Source organism: Rissa tridactyla, chromosome 1, assembly GCF_028500815.1.
Source record: "Rissa tridactyla isolate bRisTri1 chromosome 1, bRisTri1.patW.cur.20221130, whole genome shotgun sequence".
Lineage (NCBI taxonomy): Eukaryota > Metazoa > Chordata > Aves > Charadriiformes > Laridae > Rissa > Rissa tridactyla.
In genome coordinates this window covers 133402034-133420950 of record NC_071466.1, presented here as the reverse complement: position 1 = coordinate 133420950, position 18917 = coordinate 133402034, and the positions used below count along the sequence as shown (strand labels likewise).

Below are 18917 nucleotides of genomic sequence, written 5' to 3'. Positions count from 1 at the left end.
GTGGAACAGCCAGGTGCTCCCGGAATAGAGATGCACAGAAATCACCGTGGGACCAAAGAGGAGCTGTAACAGGAGAGAAACAAGATGCTCAGGGCACGCTGCAAGTGACAGCCGACAGCAAGACGCAGGCTGAACCTGCGCAGTGCCTCCTGGGGCAATGATGGGCCCTCAAAAAAGAAAAAAAAAAAAAAAAAAGGCCACAAAACCCATGCTGCCCTCTCTGCAACCAGCTACCTCCAGAAGTAGTAAGTTCTGTACACTGCTCGTCCCCAGAAGCTTCCAAATAAGATCCAGGACACCACCTTTGCATTTTCTTTTTTTTTTTTTTTCCATTTATTGTTCAGTACAGGACACAGGTGAGGTAAGACATCTCACAAAGGTCTAAGCTGACAGGCTCCTTGCTGACGGAGCTGAAGGATGCAAGAGTGTGGTTCCGATTTCCCTCCCCCAGCACCAGCGGCCCCCTCTCCCTGCAGCGCTGCAGAGGAAGGGGGGAGGCACCGGCCAGGTTGACTGTGGGCTCTTACAGGTCAACAGGCAACCAAGGATTTTGCCAATTCAGAGAGGAGGCTGTCAAGACTCTGCCGAGACAGGCTTCCACTAAGAGGACTCCAACATGGTGGTGGGGGTTAGCAGCACAGCTAGAACAATGACGGTGGAGGGGGAAAGCCTCAGAGGAGGCCTCTGTATGTGTGCAATGAAAGGTCCCTTTCTTGCTTCCGTTTCTCGCTCTGAACCACAAGGGACTGCTCCTCACAGGCTGCTTCAGTGTTTGGCATTGATAATATCCACAAACTCTGGCTTGAGAGAAGCTCCACCAACAAGGAAGCCATCCACATCGTGCTGAGAGGCCAGCTCCTTACAGTTGCTGCCAGTGACAGAACCTAAAGAAGGAACAGCATTTTAAGGTCAGATGTGGCCAACTCTAGAAAACGGGGCCAGGGCACAAAGGTAAGATTTGCCACATCTAACTCTGCAGACAGTAAAACTGTCTCCCATTTACTGAAACAAGCTGGTAGGTGGCTCTTTATGCTCTGACAACCTCAAGTTTCCTCATCAGCAGAGCACGTTGCACAGCTGCAGCAACAAGCAGAGAAACTAAGTGCCTCTTGCACTGGAAAGTGGCTTCAGATTCATTTACCTCCATAGATGATCCTAGTTGACTGAGCAACAGCATCAGACACGTGGCTTTTCAGCCACCCCCTCAGCTTCTCATGAACTTCCTGAGCCTGCAACAGAACGGAAGGAGTCCCGCTGAGGGCTGAGCAATACCAATACATGCCCTGCATACAAATCTAAAGAGAAGACAGAATCTCTTTGAGAGAATCTTTAGAGATTCTCTATATCCTTAGTCTTTAGAAAGAATCTTCCAGAAGATCTCTTGAGTGGGAAGGGTCAGCTGGACGTTTAGTCAGCCACCTTTCCCCAGCTCATACCTGTTGGGGAGTTGCAGTTTTACCAGTTCCAATGGCCCAAACCGGCTCATAGGCAAGAACCACTTTACTCCAGTCCTTCACGTTATCTGGGGAGGAAGGAGAAGATGCAAGTAAGCACAGTACCCCATGCTAGGGAGGGTAGAGCTGGAAAGGCTTCTGGAACACCTTTTATTAACACAATCATTAATATTGTGTGTGAACACTTGCAGCAATGTATCTGCAAGCATCCCCAGAAGGCCACGATGGCCATTATAGCCGTCCAGTTAAGGCCATTATGACCATTTCTTCCCACATGTCCAAAGCAGAAAAAAAATATGCCCGTTTTCCTCCCTTACCAGCAATGGCCTTGGTCTGTTCAAAAACCACTTTCTCAGTTATGCCAGCTTCTCTCTCATCCAGCTTCTCTCCAATGCAGGCAATGACTCCAAGACCCTCAGCTAGAGCATGAGCCACCTTCTGCCCAATCAACTGGGAATTGAAAAGAAAGAAGGCGACCAACAGTCAGATCTACTTCTGTAGTCATTTTAACTGCTCACCCTTCCAGCCTTTGCAGGCACATCTGAGCTGGACCATCTCTCCATCCCAGGGGCACACACCTCATCGGACTCTCCAAAAACATGTCTTCGCTCGGAGTGGCCCAGGATCACCCACGTGGCTCCAATATCTTTGATCATTGCTGGGCTGGGGAGAAAGGAGATGACTCACACCTCTGGAGGAAATTCACGTCCCAGAGGCACCCCAGCTTTACTCTTCTCTGTGGGCTCACCTGATCTCTCCTGTGAAGGCACCCTTTGGTACCTTGTAACAGTTCTGTGCCGCAACGCCGATCTTTGTGTCAAGCTTCTGACGGGCAAAGTCAAGGTAGATGGAAGGGGCTCCACAAACCACCTCTATAAGGCGGAGAAGGTGGTTACCCTTGAGACAGGCGAAGGGCAGAAACCGTACCCAGCCTCCTCCGACCCCAAACCCCAGCCCCAAGAGGTCATCCCTTGGGTCAAGAACTCAAGGCTCAGCCCGCCCGCCCTTGCTGACATTTGGGGGACTCTCTTGCAGGAGGAACATCCCCGCTATCCAATGACTCAACAGCGGGGAGGAAGCCCTTTCCAGCGGGCGGATGAGCTATTCCAGGCCCGCGGCCAGGCCCCCCCCGGCGGGGTCACACGGGGAGAGGGCTCAGCCGAGAAACCGGGAGAGAATCCCACCCTGCTGCCCGGGCCTGGCTGCACCGGGGTTGGAGTGGGTGGAAAGGGCAGCATCGGATTACGCCGGGGACTGTAACCGGCGGCGAAGCGGGGGCACGGCCTGGCAGCGCAGCTCGGCTGAAACACGGAGCTCCGCACCCGCCGGTTCCCGGCCGGCCGGCGGGACCGACAGCACACGGGGCGCGGCGGGGGGGTTGGTGGAGCGGCCGGGCCCAGGGAGACGGGCGGACGGACGGACGGGGGGGAGTGGTGCTCGGCAGCGGGGACACCGGGCCGCCCGCCCCCGCCTGGAGGAGGCCTCCCCCCGCCCCTCCCGGCGAGCAGGCGGAGGCGACCCGGGGTACGGGGCCGCATGGATCCGCCGGGCCCGGATCCGGTTTCGCGGGTATATTTAGCCCCGCCGCCGTGTTATATTTAGGTCCCCGCCGCCCTCTGACATTTGCGGCTCCCCCCGCCCGGCCGCCGGCCCCGCTGGGCCCCGTGAGGCGCCGGGCGGGACGTGCGCTACGTGCGGCCGCGCCCCTCACCGGTGTCGGCGGAGAGCTTGGCGCCGTTCAGCGTGTGGATGAGCTCGCCCAGGCTCTTCTTGTCGCCGTTCATCTTCCAGTTGCCCCCCACGAAGAACTTCCTGGGCGCCATGGCGGGGGCGGGCGGGCTGCGGCCGGTACGGGAGGAGACGCGAAGGTCAGCGGCGGCGGCGGCGGCAACGGCAGCGCGGCACCCGGCGCCCCCTTTTAACGCACAGGCCACGCCCCTTCAATTGACCACGCCCCTTGGCTCCACCCACACCCATTGGCCACGCCCCCTCCGCAGCCCGCCCCGCCGCTCCCGGGGGAGGCTGCGCCGGGGAAGCGCGGGGCGGAGAGGCGCTGGGGGGGGAACGTCTCTGCCGCAGCACCGGCGCTCACGCCCCAGGAGGCCGGAGGGCCCCAGCGATGCAGAGGGCAGGCAGAAACCGGGGGGGTATTTCGACTTTTATTTTGTCCCTGGTGTATTTTGGCATGTAAAGGGCACACAAGGGGGAAGGGGGACACACACACGCACACCCCCACACCCACCCACCCTGCTCGTGGCCCACCTGGTTGCCCACCCTGCGCCCCACAGGCTGGGCAGGAGAAACGCTGCCCCCCGCCCACCCCTACACAAGCCACAGGTACACACAAGCCCCCTCCTCCCCTCCGGGACAGCAAGGAGGTGGCATCATCCCACCACACAGGTGGCCTCATCCCCCCAAGCAGCGAAGCACTAGGGCTGTGTGTCACACGGGGGTGGGGACAGTGAGGACATTTCCTACAGAAACAGACATTCCCCACCCCCCCATCCCCCCCCTCCCGACCCCCTTCACTCATGTCCAGTCTTTTAGTCAGGGGACTCTTGTCTCCACGTGTGTCTCCACGGAGAAGGGACCAGTGGGGAAAGAGGAGGGCCCTCTGAGAAGGACCCTGCTCTCATCCTCACGGCCCCCACCCTCTTCCCCCCCCAGTGTCTTCAGCCCACTCTGCCCCCACCACACACAGCAAGAGGATGTTCTAGCTGGGGATCCGCTGGTAGAAGTAGATGTAGCCCAGATCCTTGGGGGGCTTCTCAGAAGCACAGACTTTCTGGTCATTGTAGATCACCCACCTGCAACAGGCAGAAGGGGGGAGCTCAGGGACACTGTTCCGTAGCCAAGACATGACTTGATGCCCCTTGCCTGCTCTCATCCCCGACCCCCCAAGTCCTCTGAAGAAAGGGGGGAGGACAGTGATCTAAAGCTGTACCTCAGATCCCCCTTACGCTGTGAAATCCTTCTTACCTGCCCTCTTTCTTGATGTGACAAACGTAGTGTCCGCACATAGTCGAAGTGCCCATGTGGCTGATGAAGGCAAACAGCTGATATTCTTGAGAGAAGGAGGGAAGAGAGGAGCGGTCAGGGAAAGGCAGGCATCTTACCCCAAAACACCCTGTGCAAGGCCCTCTCTAGAAAAGGATCCCCGAAGGAACCTCTGCTGGGTTGTAATTTAGAAGTGGGTCTGTGAGGATGTGGTCTCAAGGCCAAACAGGAAAGGCCAAATCTCAAGGCCAAACAGGGAAACAGGAGATGGTAACCGCCACTTGGCCTTCTCTCTTCCAACTGCTGATTTGGCCCACGGGTGCCGGGTGGCTAACAGCAGGGATTCCCCCTCCCTGTGGTACCCAGCAGCGCGGCACTGATTCTGCACAGAGACTGCAACCTGGTTTTTCAATGGGAACAGAAAACCATCCCAGGACGACTGGGAGAAAGAAGCACAGCCCTTCCCGTCTTTCACCTGACTCTGCCTCTCTCTTACCAGCTTCCAGGTGACCCCCAGCCCGACATTGCCATCCCTCTCCTTTTCCTTCCTGCTTCCAGCTCAACAACCAGACCGGCTCTGTGGCAGGTACTACTGCATGGATTAGGGAGGACAAAGCCATGTAGAGTTTGCAGCCCCAAATCAATATTCCTACTGCTTGGAACTCACTTCCAGGCCCATCGCGCACTTTAGGACCCACAGGGACAGATTCAGAGATGGACTCCGCTGCCGAGCGCCCCTCTGAGATATCCATAGCAGCTTCTGCATCAAGGTCATCAATGTGACTGAAGATCCAATCCACAGCACGCTCCAGACTGTTATTCTGGAAGGAAGAAAAGAAGACTGTGAACTTAGGAATGCCTGCTCCTGAGACTATCCTTTCCCTCTGACATCAGCCATGCCTCTCACCGTGGCTCTAAGCGCTTTCATAGCCTGGTCCCGGGAGAAGCCCATGGAGACAATGGTGGCCACACTGTCTTCTGAAGGAGGGTCTGGGCAGGCAATAGTTGATCCTGGTCCACTGGATCCAGGGAGAACTAACGGGTTAGCAAAGTCTGCAGCAGGAAACAGCACACACCTCAGAGCAGTTAGATCTCTCCAAAAGGGATACAGTCTGGGGTGCCAACTACTTCAGCTTCGCACCGCAGCAGTGGGACAGGAAGTACAATGGCCCAGGGGCAATAAGCTTCACCACAGCCACGTGGTCTCATACCTGGATCATCCATATGTGACATGACCCAGTTCATGGCAGCCTCAACCCCGCTGTTCCCTGTGTAATACACGGCTTTGCGGCAGGCATCCATGGGAAAGCCCATCTCCACTAGCTGGATAATCACCGACTCATCCAGCATGGGTGCTGTGGGAAAACAGAGATTAGAGCCACCCACTCCCACCCAGCCCTGCCTGCTCCATTTTTTGCAGTGTCACACAGGCCCTCCAGCCACCATCTCCTGGCTTTGTTTCACGCAAGTTGTGTCCCTCTGCTCTTTTCATCCTTTGCTACCTGTCGTCTTCAGAAGCGCAGTCTCACACACAGGCACCCCGGGGAATGAAAGGATTCAACTCACGAACTCAGGAGCACACTGGCTCTTCCCTAGCTTCCAAACCCCACCTCCCACTGTGTTTTGTGAAAATAAAATACCTCTACCAGTTAAATTTTGTATAAATCCCCAGCTCTGGCCCCCTTTAAGTGCACTAGACATGCCACCTCCCCGTCTTCCATGAAACAGGAATCAAGAAGGTCCCTTGCATAACACCCTTGCATAACGGGCGCGCAAGGGAGGGAGACGGCATTCGCTGACAGAGGGACAGGGAAAGGCCGAGCAGGTGGGAAACCACTAGCACAGGAGACAAGACAAGGAGAGCAAGGAGATGAGTCAGGCATCAGGAAGAGAGGAGGAGAATCACTAACATGTCGGAGAGGAGAAGTGAGGGGAGCAGAAGGAGTCGTCGTCCTCGTTGCCATAGAACCCCAGGCTACCTTTGGGCTCGTCTGGTGTCACCAGTGGGGGTGCGATGTCTGGCATTTCTTCTTCTCCGTCTTGCAGCCCCGTTCCCTGCAGTGCAGAGATGTCCAGCTCCTCTGGCATTTCAATGGAGACGTCTGCAAGACACAGTCTTGCTCAGCCTCCCCGTTGGGGCAGAAACAAAGGACTCGGTTGGGAGATCTAAAAGGGAATGTCCCTGGGGATGCAATACTCTACAGTCTGCAGCTCCTTTTGGGGTAGTTTGCAGTAATGACCGCAATACCCACATATGACACCAAATACCTATATGCTCTGTACTTCTCATCCTTCTTACCAAGCTTTTTGGGCACCCAGTCCAGACCGAAAGTGAATTTCTTGATCTGGATCACCAGATAATCCGGGAAAGAGGCGAACCGTGTTGTTCTGAAAGAGACAAATAATACTTATAAATACTTTGTCAGCAATGATTGAGGGCACCTAGCGGATTCGAGACATCAGCGAGTAGGGTGGAGGCATGTCCTAAGGGGGGGATACCCAGCTCTGTGCAGCCCTCCTACGCTGAGCTGAAAGCTCTTCAAACACAGAACTATTTCTAAAGCAGGTGCTCTGACCAGATGAGACAGAATGAAGCATGTACGAAAACTTGGGGGGATGAGGAAAAACAGTACGTGTTCTCTACCCTCCAATCCTGTATTTTACAAGCCTCCTCAGCTTTTAACTAAAAGTCTAACCCTTGAGGAATGCAGAAAAAATAACATCTTTTATTAGACCAACAGACACAGCTGCAGGAACTGACAAGCTTTCAAGCACGAGAGCACTTCTTTGGATACGAAGCAAATGCAGTGAATTTTAAGCTAACTGAATTTGATTGAACATTATTTAGTTAGACAGTTTGAGAGAGAGGGTGTCTGGAATCTATGAAACAGGGGGGAATGTTTGTGAAAGGAGAAGCAGCAGTAAGAAAGACAGATACTTATTACCGGGGGATAATTGTAACATGCCATAAAATTAATTTAAGCAACGGTACATCTTCAATCCTAATTCTTACAAAGTGTTTGAACACAACTCACTACTTAAAAGCAGAACAAAATGTTACTTTTCAATGTGACTGCGTGACTGACTGTTTGTTTACAGTAGCTATTGCTTAATGATAGAATATTTGTTGGAAAACTATTTCCAGTTCTTTGAGGACTGCTCTTTCATTGCAGAACGGTCAGTAGCAGCCCAGCAGGAAGCCGCATAAGTTTGTAATCTTCTCACTACACCTTTGCACTGTCGCATGCGCTGCAGGCAGCCAGAAAAATGAAAACTGTTTTTTAAACCTTGCTATTAGCATTTAAGTTAGCGTTCTTTAAAATAACACACGTCTGTTGCACTCAGTGTTTTGCTTAAACTTTTATAGCTAAAAACTTCCTTTAAAGAATTTTTAGAGACCAAGCAAGACCAGTGTCACCACACTGTCAGTACTGATTTTAAAGGTAAATTTTGAAATTAGAATAAAAGCTGTTAGTTTTCTGGAATATCACTGTATTTTTGTAGTCCCTCAGCAACTGAAATCTGACAGTAAGGGTTTCACTAGCACTGCTCTTCTGCTCACTGTGATCCCTTGGGGGCAATGACTCCAGCACCGACAGACTGGTTCCCTCTCTGCTTCAATGTTCTGTGGGTCCAGGCTGTGGGGGACTACAAAGATTTGGTCACGCTTCTTCCCCAAGCAACTGAAAGAAGGCCCCAAAGATGCAGCTATTGCCTGTTCGTCATAGCCTAGCGGGTAACTCGCACACACTCACTTGAGAGCCACAGACTTGGCCTGCAAGGCTGTGCTCCAGAAATCGTCCACCTGCTCTGGAGCTCCATAGGCTTCTAGGCAGGAGCTGAAAGGCACCTTGGCTCGCACCAGCTCGGGCAGTGGCTGCTTCTCCTCCTCTGCCTGCCGCTTCTTCTCCTCATATTCCAGTAGTTCATCTAGAGAATAAAGCAGAGGAGTCAAGGACCACCCCTAGGTACCCACAAAGCAACTGGTGTAAGCTACACGCAGAGGCAGAATACGCCTGTAGAGGCCATCAAGAATGGAGCACAAAGTGGATGATGTCTTCCAGAGCACTGGTTCTGCTACTGCAGTCCTATTTTGCTGTTGAATCACAGCCCAGCTTGTGGTGTCAGAGGGAAAGGTTCTAGAGGGACATCATCGTGTCACACCACCTCTGAAGAAATCAGCCCGATCCCACAAAAGCAGGTGAAGGATCGATCTGGCTTCAGAAACGGCAAAGCCAGTCCTTGAGGAAGTCCCTTTCTCATTTAAGGAGTTTTGTAATAAAAGTACAACATCCAAACATAATGTTTGCTACTGTTCTGGCCTTGGCACATTACTGACCTTTGTTGAGTGCAGCGTCCATGGGCACGGGCAGCTGCATGATATAGTCCACACGCTGGGTATATTTCACCTTTTCTGTGGCCAGGCACTTCAGCTTCTCCTCCACCAGAAAGCGGAAGACCTCATTAGGATTCTCCGAGCTGCGGCAGTTCCTCTGGAGAGATTAGAAGGATAGGTGTAACATCAGAATGGCAGAACCACGTATCTGCAGTAGCAGCGGTTCCACAGAGGACACGGCTAAAGAGTATTCACTTCTGTACCCAGTCCACTGGAAAAGACAGCAAAGACTAAACTAGAGCCAACTTCTGTACCCCAGGAACCCATGCCATTCCTGCTCCTAAAGACGAAAATTTACATCTCCGGCTGTGCATTCCCAAAAGATATTCCTCCAAGGAATCCGCCCTGAAAACATGGCCAAGCATCTCTCCTTCTCTGCTCCCACAGGTGCTGGCTGGCCCATTTCCCTGTGTTCTCTCCCTCCCTCTGCTCCGATTGCCAGCTTCTCACCTCCGCTCCTCACCCCCTGCTCTGGGGAGGAAACAAAGCTGGGCTTTTCCATGATTTGACAGACAGACTCAACCATTACCTCCACCATGTTGATGAAGTGCAGAAAGAATTCCTGGGCGTCCTGCTGTCGGTTAGTGGAAAATTCTGGGTGCCCTTTTCCAATGAGGGACTTAAACATGCGTGGAGCAATGCCATTTTGCATACCCTGCAAATAACAAGGTGGAAGAGGAAGGTGGTCACAATTTGCTAACCATGCATGTACCACTCTGCTCTTAGCCATGCTTTTCTTCAGGTGACAGGGCCCTGGAACGATTCCCAGGACATGTCTTCAGAAAGGGTTCTCTCTTCATCCCCACGTAACACACAAAATCCTTCATGCAACACACACATCATGAGGATGCCGTATCCAATTTTCACCTTCTGATCGGGCTGCTGTTCCCCATCTGCAGAAGCTGGCTTTGAATACTCCCCAGAAAGCAGTCCGTGGCCCAATTTGGCTCTGGAACGATGAAGAAGTCACTGTTAGCATCACAAAGGTTTCTGCAATCCCACATACTCCAGGAGCCACATCAACCCATCCAGCTTTAACACCGCCATGGACTGCCAGTCTCACAGAGATCGGCTTTCTCTGCTGCGCCAGCCAAGATCATCTTATCTTGGTCTGCGTGAGACATCATTGACTTGAAAGTTACTAGGACTTCTGGGCACCAATCTGAACCATTGCTTGCACGGTGGGGAGAACATAAAGGAACAGCTTCCTTTGCCCCACAGAAGGACAGCTGGTGCTGAGCCATACAGCAGCTGCGTAACAGCCAAACTAAGCCGCAGCCTGAGATGGGTAAAGTAGGAGTGTATCAGCTGCACTGACTGTGCAGGAGACAACAGGGCAGAGTGAAATTGTCTGAGCCAGAAATAGCATTGCTGCGAGCAGACTGATCACATTTTCCCAGAGGAAAGATCAAGAACGAGCACGTGAGGCACTTAACGGACAAAAGTAACATTCAGCGATTTTCTCCTATGCTCAGACCCTCCCTACTCTTCCACTCCACTCCAGTCCTTCCCCATCACTGTTGCCATTTCTCTGGAACCAAACCCTACCAATTCCTCCCTTTGCCCAGGCAAAAATCTTTCTGGCTGTCTCAACTTAATCCCCTCCTCAGTGAACACCTCACCCCAGGCTGTCCAAATTTAGAATCCTCCCTTACCGCTGAACTCCCTTCCACAAATGCCACCTTCCGTTCCTCCACCCAAAACTTCCATATACTGCTTTGCTGGTGTAGAGCAGATGTAGCACGGAATTAATGCATTTAAAATGCAACACCCTCCCAAATCTTGTGTTCCTTTTTCCATACATTCTCCTGCTCTTGCAGGAAGCCTCTTTAAGTATATATAAATTAGCCACTGTGAATAAAGTTGCCTAAATCTACGTATTTCTTTGCTCTTAGCCATCTCTCTCCGTTGCAGAGAGCAAGTACCTCTTTGCTGTTACGCAGATAGAATATGCCTACCAGAAATCCCCCTGTGGTAACAGATGGTACTGCGTTCCCCACATAACACATTTAAGAGCCTCTGATGAACAGTGAGGTGCACCCTCTCCTCTCCATCTAGGGCATTCAGCTGAACTTTCTTGGCTTAGATCCTTATTGATCACTGAGGATCGGTGTCTCTGGCGATGGACACAGAAACAGAGAGGCGAGGCTCGAGGGAGAAACCTGCAGCAAAGCACTCTGTAGCAGCGCAGAGGGGACGCACCCAGGCAGCCTCAGCCTTCCTGCTCTCACCAAAACTCTACGTACACTTGCGTGCTGAAGTCCTGTGTGGGGTCCGAGGGTGCACTTTGGAATATCTTCTCCAGCTTGTCCACATACCTGCAAAGCAAAGCGGAGCAATCTAAGGGATGTACGGGTTCATCTAGTAAAGACACAATTCTGAGCCTGACTACTGTAACAGAAGCTCCCAGGTCTAGGAGACCTTTGGACTGATCCCAGGCTAATGGAAAGGAATGATTAAGCTCACTTACTTTCTCTGGAAGTCTGGGATACTGAAAAGCACCTGCATCACGGAATTGAGGTAGCAACTGTTGCCCAGGTTCCGGATACCAGTGTACCCAGGCCCATAGAGGGGCTTGAGCTGCACACCAGACTCCTGGATGAGCTCCCACTCCCCAATGCGCTGGTTCATGTCTATTTCCAGTTCTGTCATTGTCTTGTCTGTCTGTGGAGGGAAAGAACAGGGAAAACCCTCAAAGGGTCTCTGACTCAAGGGAACGTCAGAGGTGTAAAAAGTGCAATACTGTAGAGAAACATAAAGTCAAATCCATTCTGTTTTATTAAATTAGAAGAGGAGGAAGGTACAAGTATTGTTTTCAAATATCTGAATACCTGGGACAGAAAGAAGAATGGTAATAGACATGGGAGAAATCTGAACCTGGTATAAAGGGGCATGGAAATCACATACTAACATTGAATCCAGGGAACAAAGCTCATCACCTGGGAACGTCCCTGCCCGCAGTACTGATGCAGAACCCCGAGGAAATAAACTTAAGAGACGGGAAAGAAAGGCAAAAAAGGCAACGAAAGAGGCAGACAAGATAACTCTGCCTGACCAAAACCAGGGTTTCTTGACCAGGAATGGTTCTGCATAGCCACAGAATGATGGAATCCAGCTAAGACACCTCAGACTTGCTTCTCTCTCCCTTTGGACTACCCCCCTCCCCGCCTCACCTTCTGCATCTTGAGCATGTCAATCCCAAAGTGAGCAAGGTGTTCTGCCAGGTTGGGATCCAACACCATGTCATCTTCATCATAGGAGTAGACATCTACACAGGAACATGGAGGAAAAGGAGAGACTTATAATGGCCTATGATCTAACACTCACTGCTGGATGAAGAGAACAGTTTTCAGAAATCCGAGTTTTGACTAACTGAGCAGTTGGGGTTCCTCTCCTTTCTCAGGAGAGCAGCATGACACACAGAATATTGAGGTCCTCCAAAACACGTGACAAGACAAACACCTTTGTCATTGATCAAGGTACAGATGCGCATGTATGTCTGCAGTGAGGAAAGTGGGTTACTGTGCCATATACTCTCTACTCAGGCTTTGCACACCAAATTCTTTGATAAACATCCCACCACAGAAAATAAGATGGCAACCTGGATAACTTTGCTAAAACCCTCCAAATTAGAAGGGAGGGGAGGAGGAAGGCAAGGTTTTATCAGTTGGTTCTTTGCCCGTCACAGGATGCAGGTCAGAGTGGGAAAGTTCACGATAGGATGACACTGAATGTTCCAGATCATAAGATGGGCAACACCAGCCTAATTCCTGGAAATCCTCCCTGACTTCCCTTGTCAGAGACCACAGTCAGCCTGACTGGTGTCTGACGTCTCTAACCCTCACAGGATCCCCCTTCTCACCAGCCCCATCAGGAGTAATTGTTCCCAGTTTCACAGCCAGCGGGTAGCCAGTTTCCCGATAATGCTCGACTGCATGATTGTTGCCACCACTGCCATCAAAATAACGCCGACCACAGAGGATGGCTCCATCCGTCATGTTCAGCCACAGGTTCTCCCTCATGTCACACTTGCTGCACTTCCAGCCACTATTGACAAGATAGAGAAAAAGAGATTAGGGTGAAAACCTTTGGATTCTATCTCCCAAGCCCTCTCCGTTACTACGTACTGACTATAGCATAAGCAATCTCATTTCTCTTTTACTTCAGAACACCGAGCATCCTGGAATACCTTACTTTGACATTTCCCCTGAATTTACTATAACAAGGCACACTCAGACACCCACAAAAGAAGTCTCATCTGCTGCTGCAGTACAGGAAAGGAGACGGTGGTGATGGGGGTGGGTCTGGGATACAGAGCGATACAGCTAGTTTCAGTACTATGCTCACCATGGTGGGATGCGGACATCATTCTGAAGTTGGTGCAGGGAGAAAGCGTGTTTGGAAACACGTCGAACCTCCCCATCCCAAGCCTGCACCTCCTGCTTCCGTGACGCTGAATCTGCTGTCAGGATGGCCTCGACCGCACTGGCAATCTGGAATTAGGACAGCACGAAAAAAAAAAATGAAGGGCAGAAGGAAAGAAGCTTCCAGTGCCACAACACCCCACATTTAGGCTCAGATCGGCAAATCAGTTGTGCTAGGGCAGCGTTCAGGAGCCTCAGCCACAAGCCAGGACTCCACAATATAAAGCACTGTATAAGTCCAGAACAATCCTGCTTACTGCAAGCTGAGACTTCACAGCCGCTCTGCAGGATCCCTTTTACAGGACAGCAGTTGCTTCTCTGCAAGGGCGCGTTGCCTCCCTACCCATAGAAAACACAGCTCTCCATGCAAACATACCCTGTCTCTGACCATGTCTGGTAGTCCCTCCAGCCCATCACGAGGAATATCCAAATGCTCTGGGAAAATTACTATTTTTACATCTTCGTCATATTCAAACTTTTCCTCTGTGATGTCAAATCCACCTTCTACACCTACAGGAAGAAATTGTGTTAACAGGTAAAACCAAATAGCTTGCAAAGCTTCTTTACCCATAGCTTACATGAAGTAAGACACCATGACTAAGGCAAAGCTCCAGATCAATGATCCACGATTTTTCTTCCATTTCTGGACTCCAAAGTTTCTGCTGGCAGCGTGGACTTCACAGTAGCAAATATAAGCCTAGTGACAATAGGTCTGCTTTTCCCAGCTCTTTTTACAGATGCTTAGAAGGAATCTCCAGACCCTGACCACAACCAGAAAAAATACCCGCTCTAGAGAGACACTGGCCAGAACAGAGTCATGATAAAGCACTGCTGTTCATCCTTCATAGTACATCCAAGACGATGAATGGAGATGTGCATGAGGGGATCATATTCTAATCCTGTGCAAATGTCTAGCCTACCAGCATCTTTAAGAAGCCTGGCTCTGCTTCTCGGCTATTCCAGGAAGGACAGTTCAGAGCCCTGAACTTAAGCAAGGAGAACCAGGAGTTCCTCTGAAACCAGAACATCTAGAATTACAGAAAATGTCTTAGCAAAGGTACAGTGCTTGTAGTTTCTCATGCCCGCTTAGCCATGCTTTCCAGAGATTGCAACAGAAATGGGAGTTTCATACATAACAGGTTATTTGCCAGGTGTCAAGAGTCATGATGGGTGCTCAGCAAAAACATCTGCAGTGGAGGGAACAGTTTCTGATTTATGCAGAGATTCAGGAAAAAACCGTGGCCTTTCCTGTTCTCCAAGAGTTCACACCTTAGATCCCAGAAGGAAACAGGCAGAAGACACACATTGCTTACTAGCAGCCTTAACTCCCTATGGTTTTTTTTTAACTGAATTTCCTTTATTTCTTTAAAAGTGGCATGCTGTGACTGCAATAGATCTCTGAAAATCTGTGGCAGCAAGAGATGGGAATACGAGAAGGGAATAGGAGTTTTTGCTGTTTAATGCCTCAGCCTCAAGAACCCTGTGTGCAACATGGTTGTGATAACCATGACTGCATTTAGTTAAAACATAAATACCCAGTTCCCACAATATCTCCCACAACTCTCCCCTCAAATACCTACATTTTTTAGACTATGCACAAACTGCCACGTACGAATGCAGATGCTGCAAGCCAGAGTGATTTAAGAAACACCTGAAAACAGTCACCAGCATCATGCAACGACATACCCAGATAATCCTCTCCTGTGCCTCTTCAGCACATCCCAGAGAGATCTCCTGCCATCGCTTCATAGAGTAAAGCAATACCCAATCCCTCAGGGGTTTTACACAGGGTATTACACAATTTCTGAACTCTAAAACAGACTGATGAAGTTCCCTAGGGTGGCTATATGAACCTGCTGAAGCTCCAGATGAGGAAGAGGGTCTTCAGCCAGCAGACTGCCTCCTAGCCCTTTTTCCCCCATACATAGCCAACAGCTTGCCGTGCAGGTACACTGCCTCCCTCTCCACGGTTGCATCTAAGTGCCACAAACTCCAAAAGTCGTCCAACCAACATGCGGGCATGGGAAGCAAGCGCTACAGAATTATTTACCATGGAGGGGGAAGCTGAGGTACAGAGAGATCAAGGGCTACATTTTGCAGCCAATGACATCTTGCTCCTACTCTTTCTAGTACCTTTAAAAATCTCCTGTGTCAGGATTAGCTAAACCAACACGGTTTAGCTAAAAGAAAGGAAAAAAATAAATATCTCTCCTGAATTTAAGATCGCTGCATCAACCACAGGGCTAATACAATCTTTTATTTTCGCCCACTCTATTCACACCACTAAACTGTTATCAGAGGCAGCTATTTGCTGACCCAGGTACAACACTTGTCTCAAGACTTTCATAGAACTGAGGATGCAGAAGTAACTCATGATGCAGATCGGGCTTTATCTCTGCAAAAGCAGCATAATCATATATACGAAAGCACTGTCTATCTGAAGAAACGTAGATTCTAGTCTCAATTTTGCTAGAAGTGACCTTTGGGACTCCATTCACCTCACCATAACAACAGGCAGCAGCTGAAAGTCTTAATGTTGGTGTTTGCACTGTGGTAGCAGCAGAGTCAACAGACGTCTGCCACACAATGGCACAGACAGGGAAAAAGTGAGCAAAAAGCAAGATGTCCACGTTCCAGGTTCTGGATTTCCCTCTAGCGGTCAGCTCCCAGCAGCCAAGAACCTGTTACTGCTAAAAAAATGTTCCAATGCTCTGCTTTATAGAACTCCATAATGGTTCAGAAATTACTAGGCGAGACTGCTCCAAATAAGCAGCATGTTCATTGATTTCCATGACAGCCTTTGCAGCCGGTGCAAGACAGTAATGGAATACCAGCCCTGTTCTTCTAAAAAAGGGCTTGGCTTTTATATTTTAATGTTCACACGTATTTCCCCCAGTATCAGCCTTGTATTCCAAATAACTATTGAGCACAAAATGCTAATACAGCATTTACCAGTAATTTCTTCCCCATCTACATAAATAACACCGGTTCAATACCTGAGAAGTTTAAAAAATAGTTTTTCTACCAGAAACTTCAAACTTACTTTTCTCAGACTTACACATTTTCTCAAACTTACTCCAGCCCCACACATCCATATTAAGCAACAGCCCCACGCTGGTTATACCCACCCCAAGCTGAGTCAGGCATAGAGAGTTAAGAGAGGATGCAAAACGTTTACCTACAGAAAACATGATGCAACTTTGAATACAGCACAAAACTACCACCTCAACACCTGTTTTGCTGAAACTGCCCACCTAAGACACACTAGAAAACATGAAGTCTGAATTCAGTCAGGGATACTAGGTTCAACTAGTGCAGAAGAGGAAAGGGAAAAGCAACGTGCCACGAAGCCGGGCAGCTCCAAAGGACTGGCCCAAAACAACAAAGGCGATATCATACACAAATGCTTTCTTACCAATAGCCAAGCGAGTTGGTTTCTTCCTTGGGGGGTCCCCAGCACTCGTGTTGGTGTCTTCTTCCTTCTATTTCATTGAGAAGAAATAGGGAAATTAGAGTTAGGGGGACAGGCAAGCTGTGGCAAGCCCTAAGGACTGAAATTAAGCTACTCTAAAACCAGAAAGAGGCAGAAATAGCATCGGCAACCCATACAACAATTCAGCATAAGCAGAGCTGAAGAACTGGTGTACCTCAATTCACCAAGAAAAACACAAGTTACATTTGAGGAGAGAAAACTGTATCTGATTGAATACAGAGACACATACCAGCTCTCAATTTCAAAACAAGTTTGATTGTATGTATTTTTATTTTTTACCGGTTTACGTGTTCTTTTGAGGTGCAGGTAGACCCGTTGGCCTGTTTTCTGATAGTGCTTTTCCACATATTGCTTCCCAAAGCCCAGGAACGTGTTCATGCAGATATACAAGCCGCCATCTGACTCCTGGCAGGAAGGAGAGATAAAAACTGAAGGGAGATGGTAAAGAATGCCATTCCAGCAGCTAGGACAGACACAGACTTACCTCTAGGAACACTATTCACTAGTCATTAAATCATGGCTACAGCTCATTCCTACGTACCAGTCACTTATTAGCTAGTCTGAAATAAGCTGGCAAGCCCCAGTCTGGCTGTCCCAGAAGAACAGGTACTCCTGTCAAGATCATGTATTTGAAAACCTCTTTGCCTGTTCATTTACGGCAGGATGCTACTGAATCAGGAAAGCCTGAGCGAGATTCCTCAGAAGCTTATTTCGCAAAAAGTCCTTATCATGCACAGTTCACACGTTCAGACTGCGGTACAATCAGGACCAACAAAACCGTGCCACCCTGTCTACAAGAGTAACTCCCAGTGCCATAGGGAACTCTGCCAAACTACAGTGTGAGGAAGGTTAGCAGACCACTGTTTATTTTTGCTGCTGTGTTCAAAAGCTTGTGAGTGCTCCGAGATGGATACAGAATGAGCCCTCCTCATCCCACAAGCACCCAGAAAACGCCACGCTCACTCAGCAGACATACTTGTTTTAAACTGAGGAGGCAAGGAACCCAAGTGCAGGGGCAGGAAAAGAGGCAAACCAGCAAGAAGGCCTCAGCCTGCTTCCCAACATGAACCAGCTGGGACCGCGTCAGGGAAGGGAGCACATGGACAGGCATCACCGTGGGGCTCAGGAAGGGAAAGAGGGCAGGGCTGCCGTGTGCTCCTTTCTCCAAGGACCCGTATCTTCCAGCCGCAGCCCATTTCTTCAGGTGGCCCGGGGCACAGCCTGGACGGGCACCTGCGGAGGTGGCCAAGGGGGGCACCTCGCCCTCCTGCCGCCTGGGCCTCCCCAGGTCCGCCTAGGCCAGGCGGGGATAGGGAGGGAGGAGCAGGGTTGCCGGCGGGGTGGAGACGGCCGGAGAAGGGACCACTGCCATCTTAATGACACAGCACCGACTCGCCCCTCCGCCTGCCCAGCCACACCACGCGGTGAGGCCGAGAGGGGCAGCTCAGACCCGGGCAGGGCGGGACCCCCGGCCCGCACCCCCCGCTGCCGCCAAGGGCCGGGCCCGAGGCACGCCCCGACCCCACACCGGACTACAAGTCCCGGCAGCGGAGGGTGATGTCGGGGGACACCCGCTCTCCAGGAAAGCGGAGCCGAAGGGGGCGAGCAACCTGCCCACGCCCGCTCCAGTCCCAGAACTACAGCCCCCATCGCGCCGGGGCGGCCGGGCGGGGCGCGGCGCGGAGCACGCCGGGCGCTGTAGTCCCCGGGGGCCCCGCGCTCCGCCCGGCCTTGGGCCGGCCCGGCCGCCGGGGAACCACAAGTCCCATGGCGCCCCGCGCGGGCGGCGCCCCCGGCGGGCGGGTGGGCCGGGAGCGGGCCGGGGCAGGGGGTTCAGGCCGGCGGGGCGGGCGAGCAGGCGGGCCGGCGGCAGGGCGGGCTTACCGGCGTGTCAAAGGAAAAGGCGCACTCGTCCTTGTGGACCCGGTCGCCGGCCTTGGGCACCCGGATGGACGGCAACACCGAGAGCAGCGCCTCGCTCAGCTCCGCCATGACAGCGGCTCACTGCGGCACCGCCCACGGCGCCCCACCCTAACCAATCAGAGCCCAGCTTGGTCAGGCGGGCTCTGGCCAATCCCACGCCGCAGGGGCGCGCCGGCAGCGAGGCTGAGGGCAGGGCCGGCGGGCAACGCCCGGATGGCTGGCCCAATCGC

At 51.4% G+C, this 18917-nt stretch overlaps 2 protein-coding genes across 3 annotated transcripts; both read right to left on the bottom strand.

The window, feature by feature from the left end:
- Window positions 1–303: 303 nt before the first annotated feature.
- Window positions 304–3359, bottom strand: TPI1 (triosephosphate isomerase 1). The gene is made up of 7 exons (XM_054188257.1): window positions 3166–3359; window positions 2203–2326; window positions 2033–2117; window positions 1772–1904; window positions 1437–1522; window positions 1142–1229; window positions 304–884 (listed from the first exon to the last, which is right to left on the bottom strand). Exons 1-7 carry the CDS (start codon window positions 3275–3277, stop codon window positions 766–768), a joined length of 747 nt encoding a protein of 248 aa, XP_054044232.1. The 5' UTR covers window positions 3278–3359; the 3' UTR covers window positions 304–765.
- Window positions 3360–3979: 620 nt separating this feature from the next.
- Window positions 3980–18806, bottom strand: USP5 (ubiquitin specific peptidase 5). Of its 2 annotated transcripts, none has more exons than XM_054188243.1 (20): window positions 18649–18806; window positions 17044–17169; window positions 16687–16753; window positions 13648–13781; window positions 13195–13340; window positions 12710–12894; window positions 12021–12115; window positions 11318–11511; window positions 11094–11165; window positions 9715–9796; window positions 9377–9502; window positions 8791–8944; window positions 8207–8381; window positions 6751–6839; window positions 6362–6553; window positions 5663–5806; window positions 5359–5504; window positions 5119–5272; window positions 4434–4518; window positions 3980–4261 (listed from the first exon to the last, which is right to left on the bottom strand). In XM_054188243.1, exons 1-20 carry the CDS (start codon window positions 18754–18756, stop codon window positions 4168–4170), a joined length of 2568 nt encoding a protein of 855 aa, XP_054044218.1. In that variant the 5' UTR covers window positions 18757–18806; the 3' UTR covers window positions 3980–4167. The 2 variants fall into 2 exon arrangements, with proteins under 2 accessions (XP_054044218.1, XP_054044219.1); XM_054188244.1 differs by having other exon boundaries at window positions 6431–6553.
- Between the last annotated feature and the right edge of the window lie 111 nt (window positions 18807–18917).

Coding starts and splice junctions, on each gene's coding strand:
- TPI1 (XM_054188257.1), bottom strand. CDS start 3,277: ATGGCGCCCAGGAAGTTCTTCGTGGGGGGCAACTGGAAGATGAACGGC. Junction 1,905..2,032: donor TTTTTGGAGAGTCCGATGAG/GTGTGTGCCCCT, acceptor TTCAATTCCCAG/TTGATTGGGCAGAAGGTGGC. Junction 885..1,141: donor AACTAGGATCATCTATGGAG/GTAAATGAATCT, acceptor TTCCTTCTTTAG/GTTCTGTCACTGGCAGCAAC.
- USP5 (XM_054188243.1), bottom strand. CDS start 18,756: ATGGCGGAGCTGAGCGAGGCGCTGCTCTCGGTGTTGCCGTCCATCCGG. Junction 9,503..9,714: donor AACAGCAGCCCGATCAGAAG/GTGAAAATTGGA, acceptor TGTTATTTGCAG/GGTATGCAAAATGGCATTGC. Junction 8,945..9,376: donor ACTTCATCAACATGGTGGAG/GTAATGGTTGAG, acceptor TAATCTCTCCAG/AGGAACTGCCGCAGCTCGGA.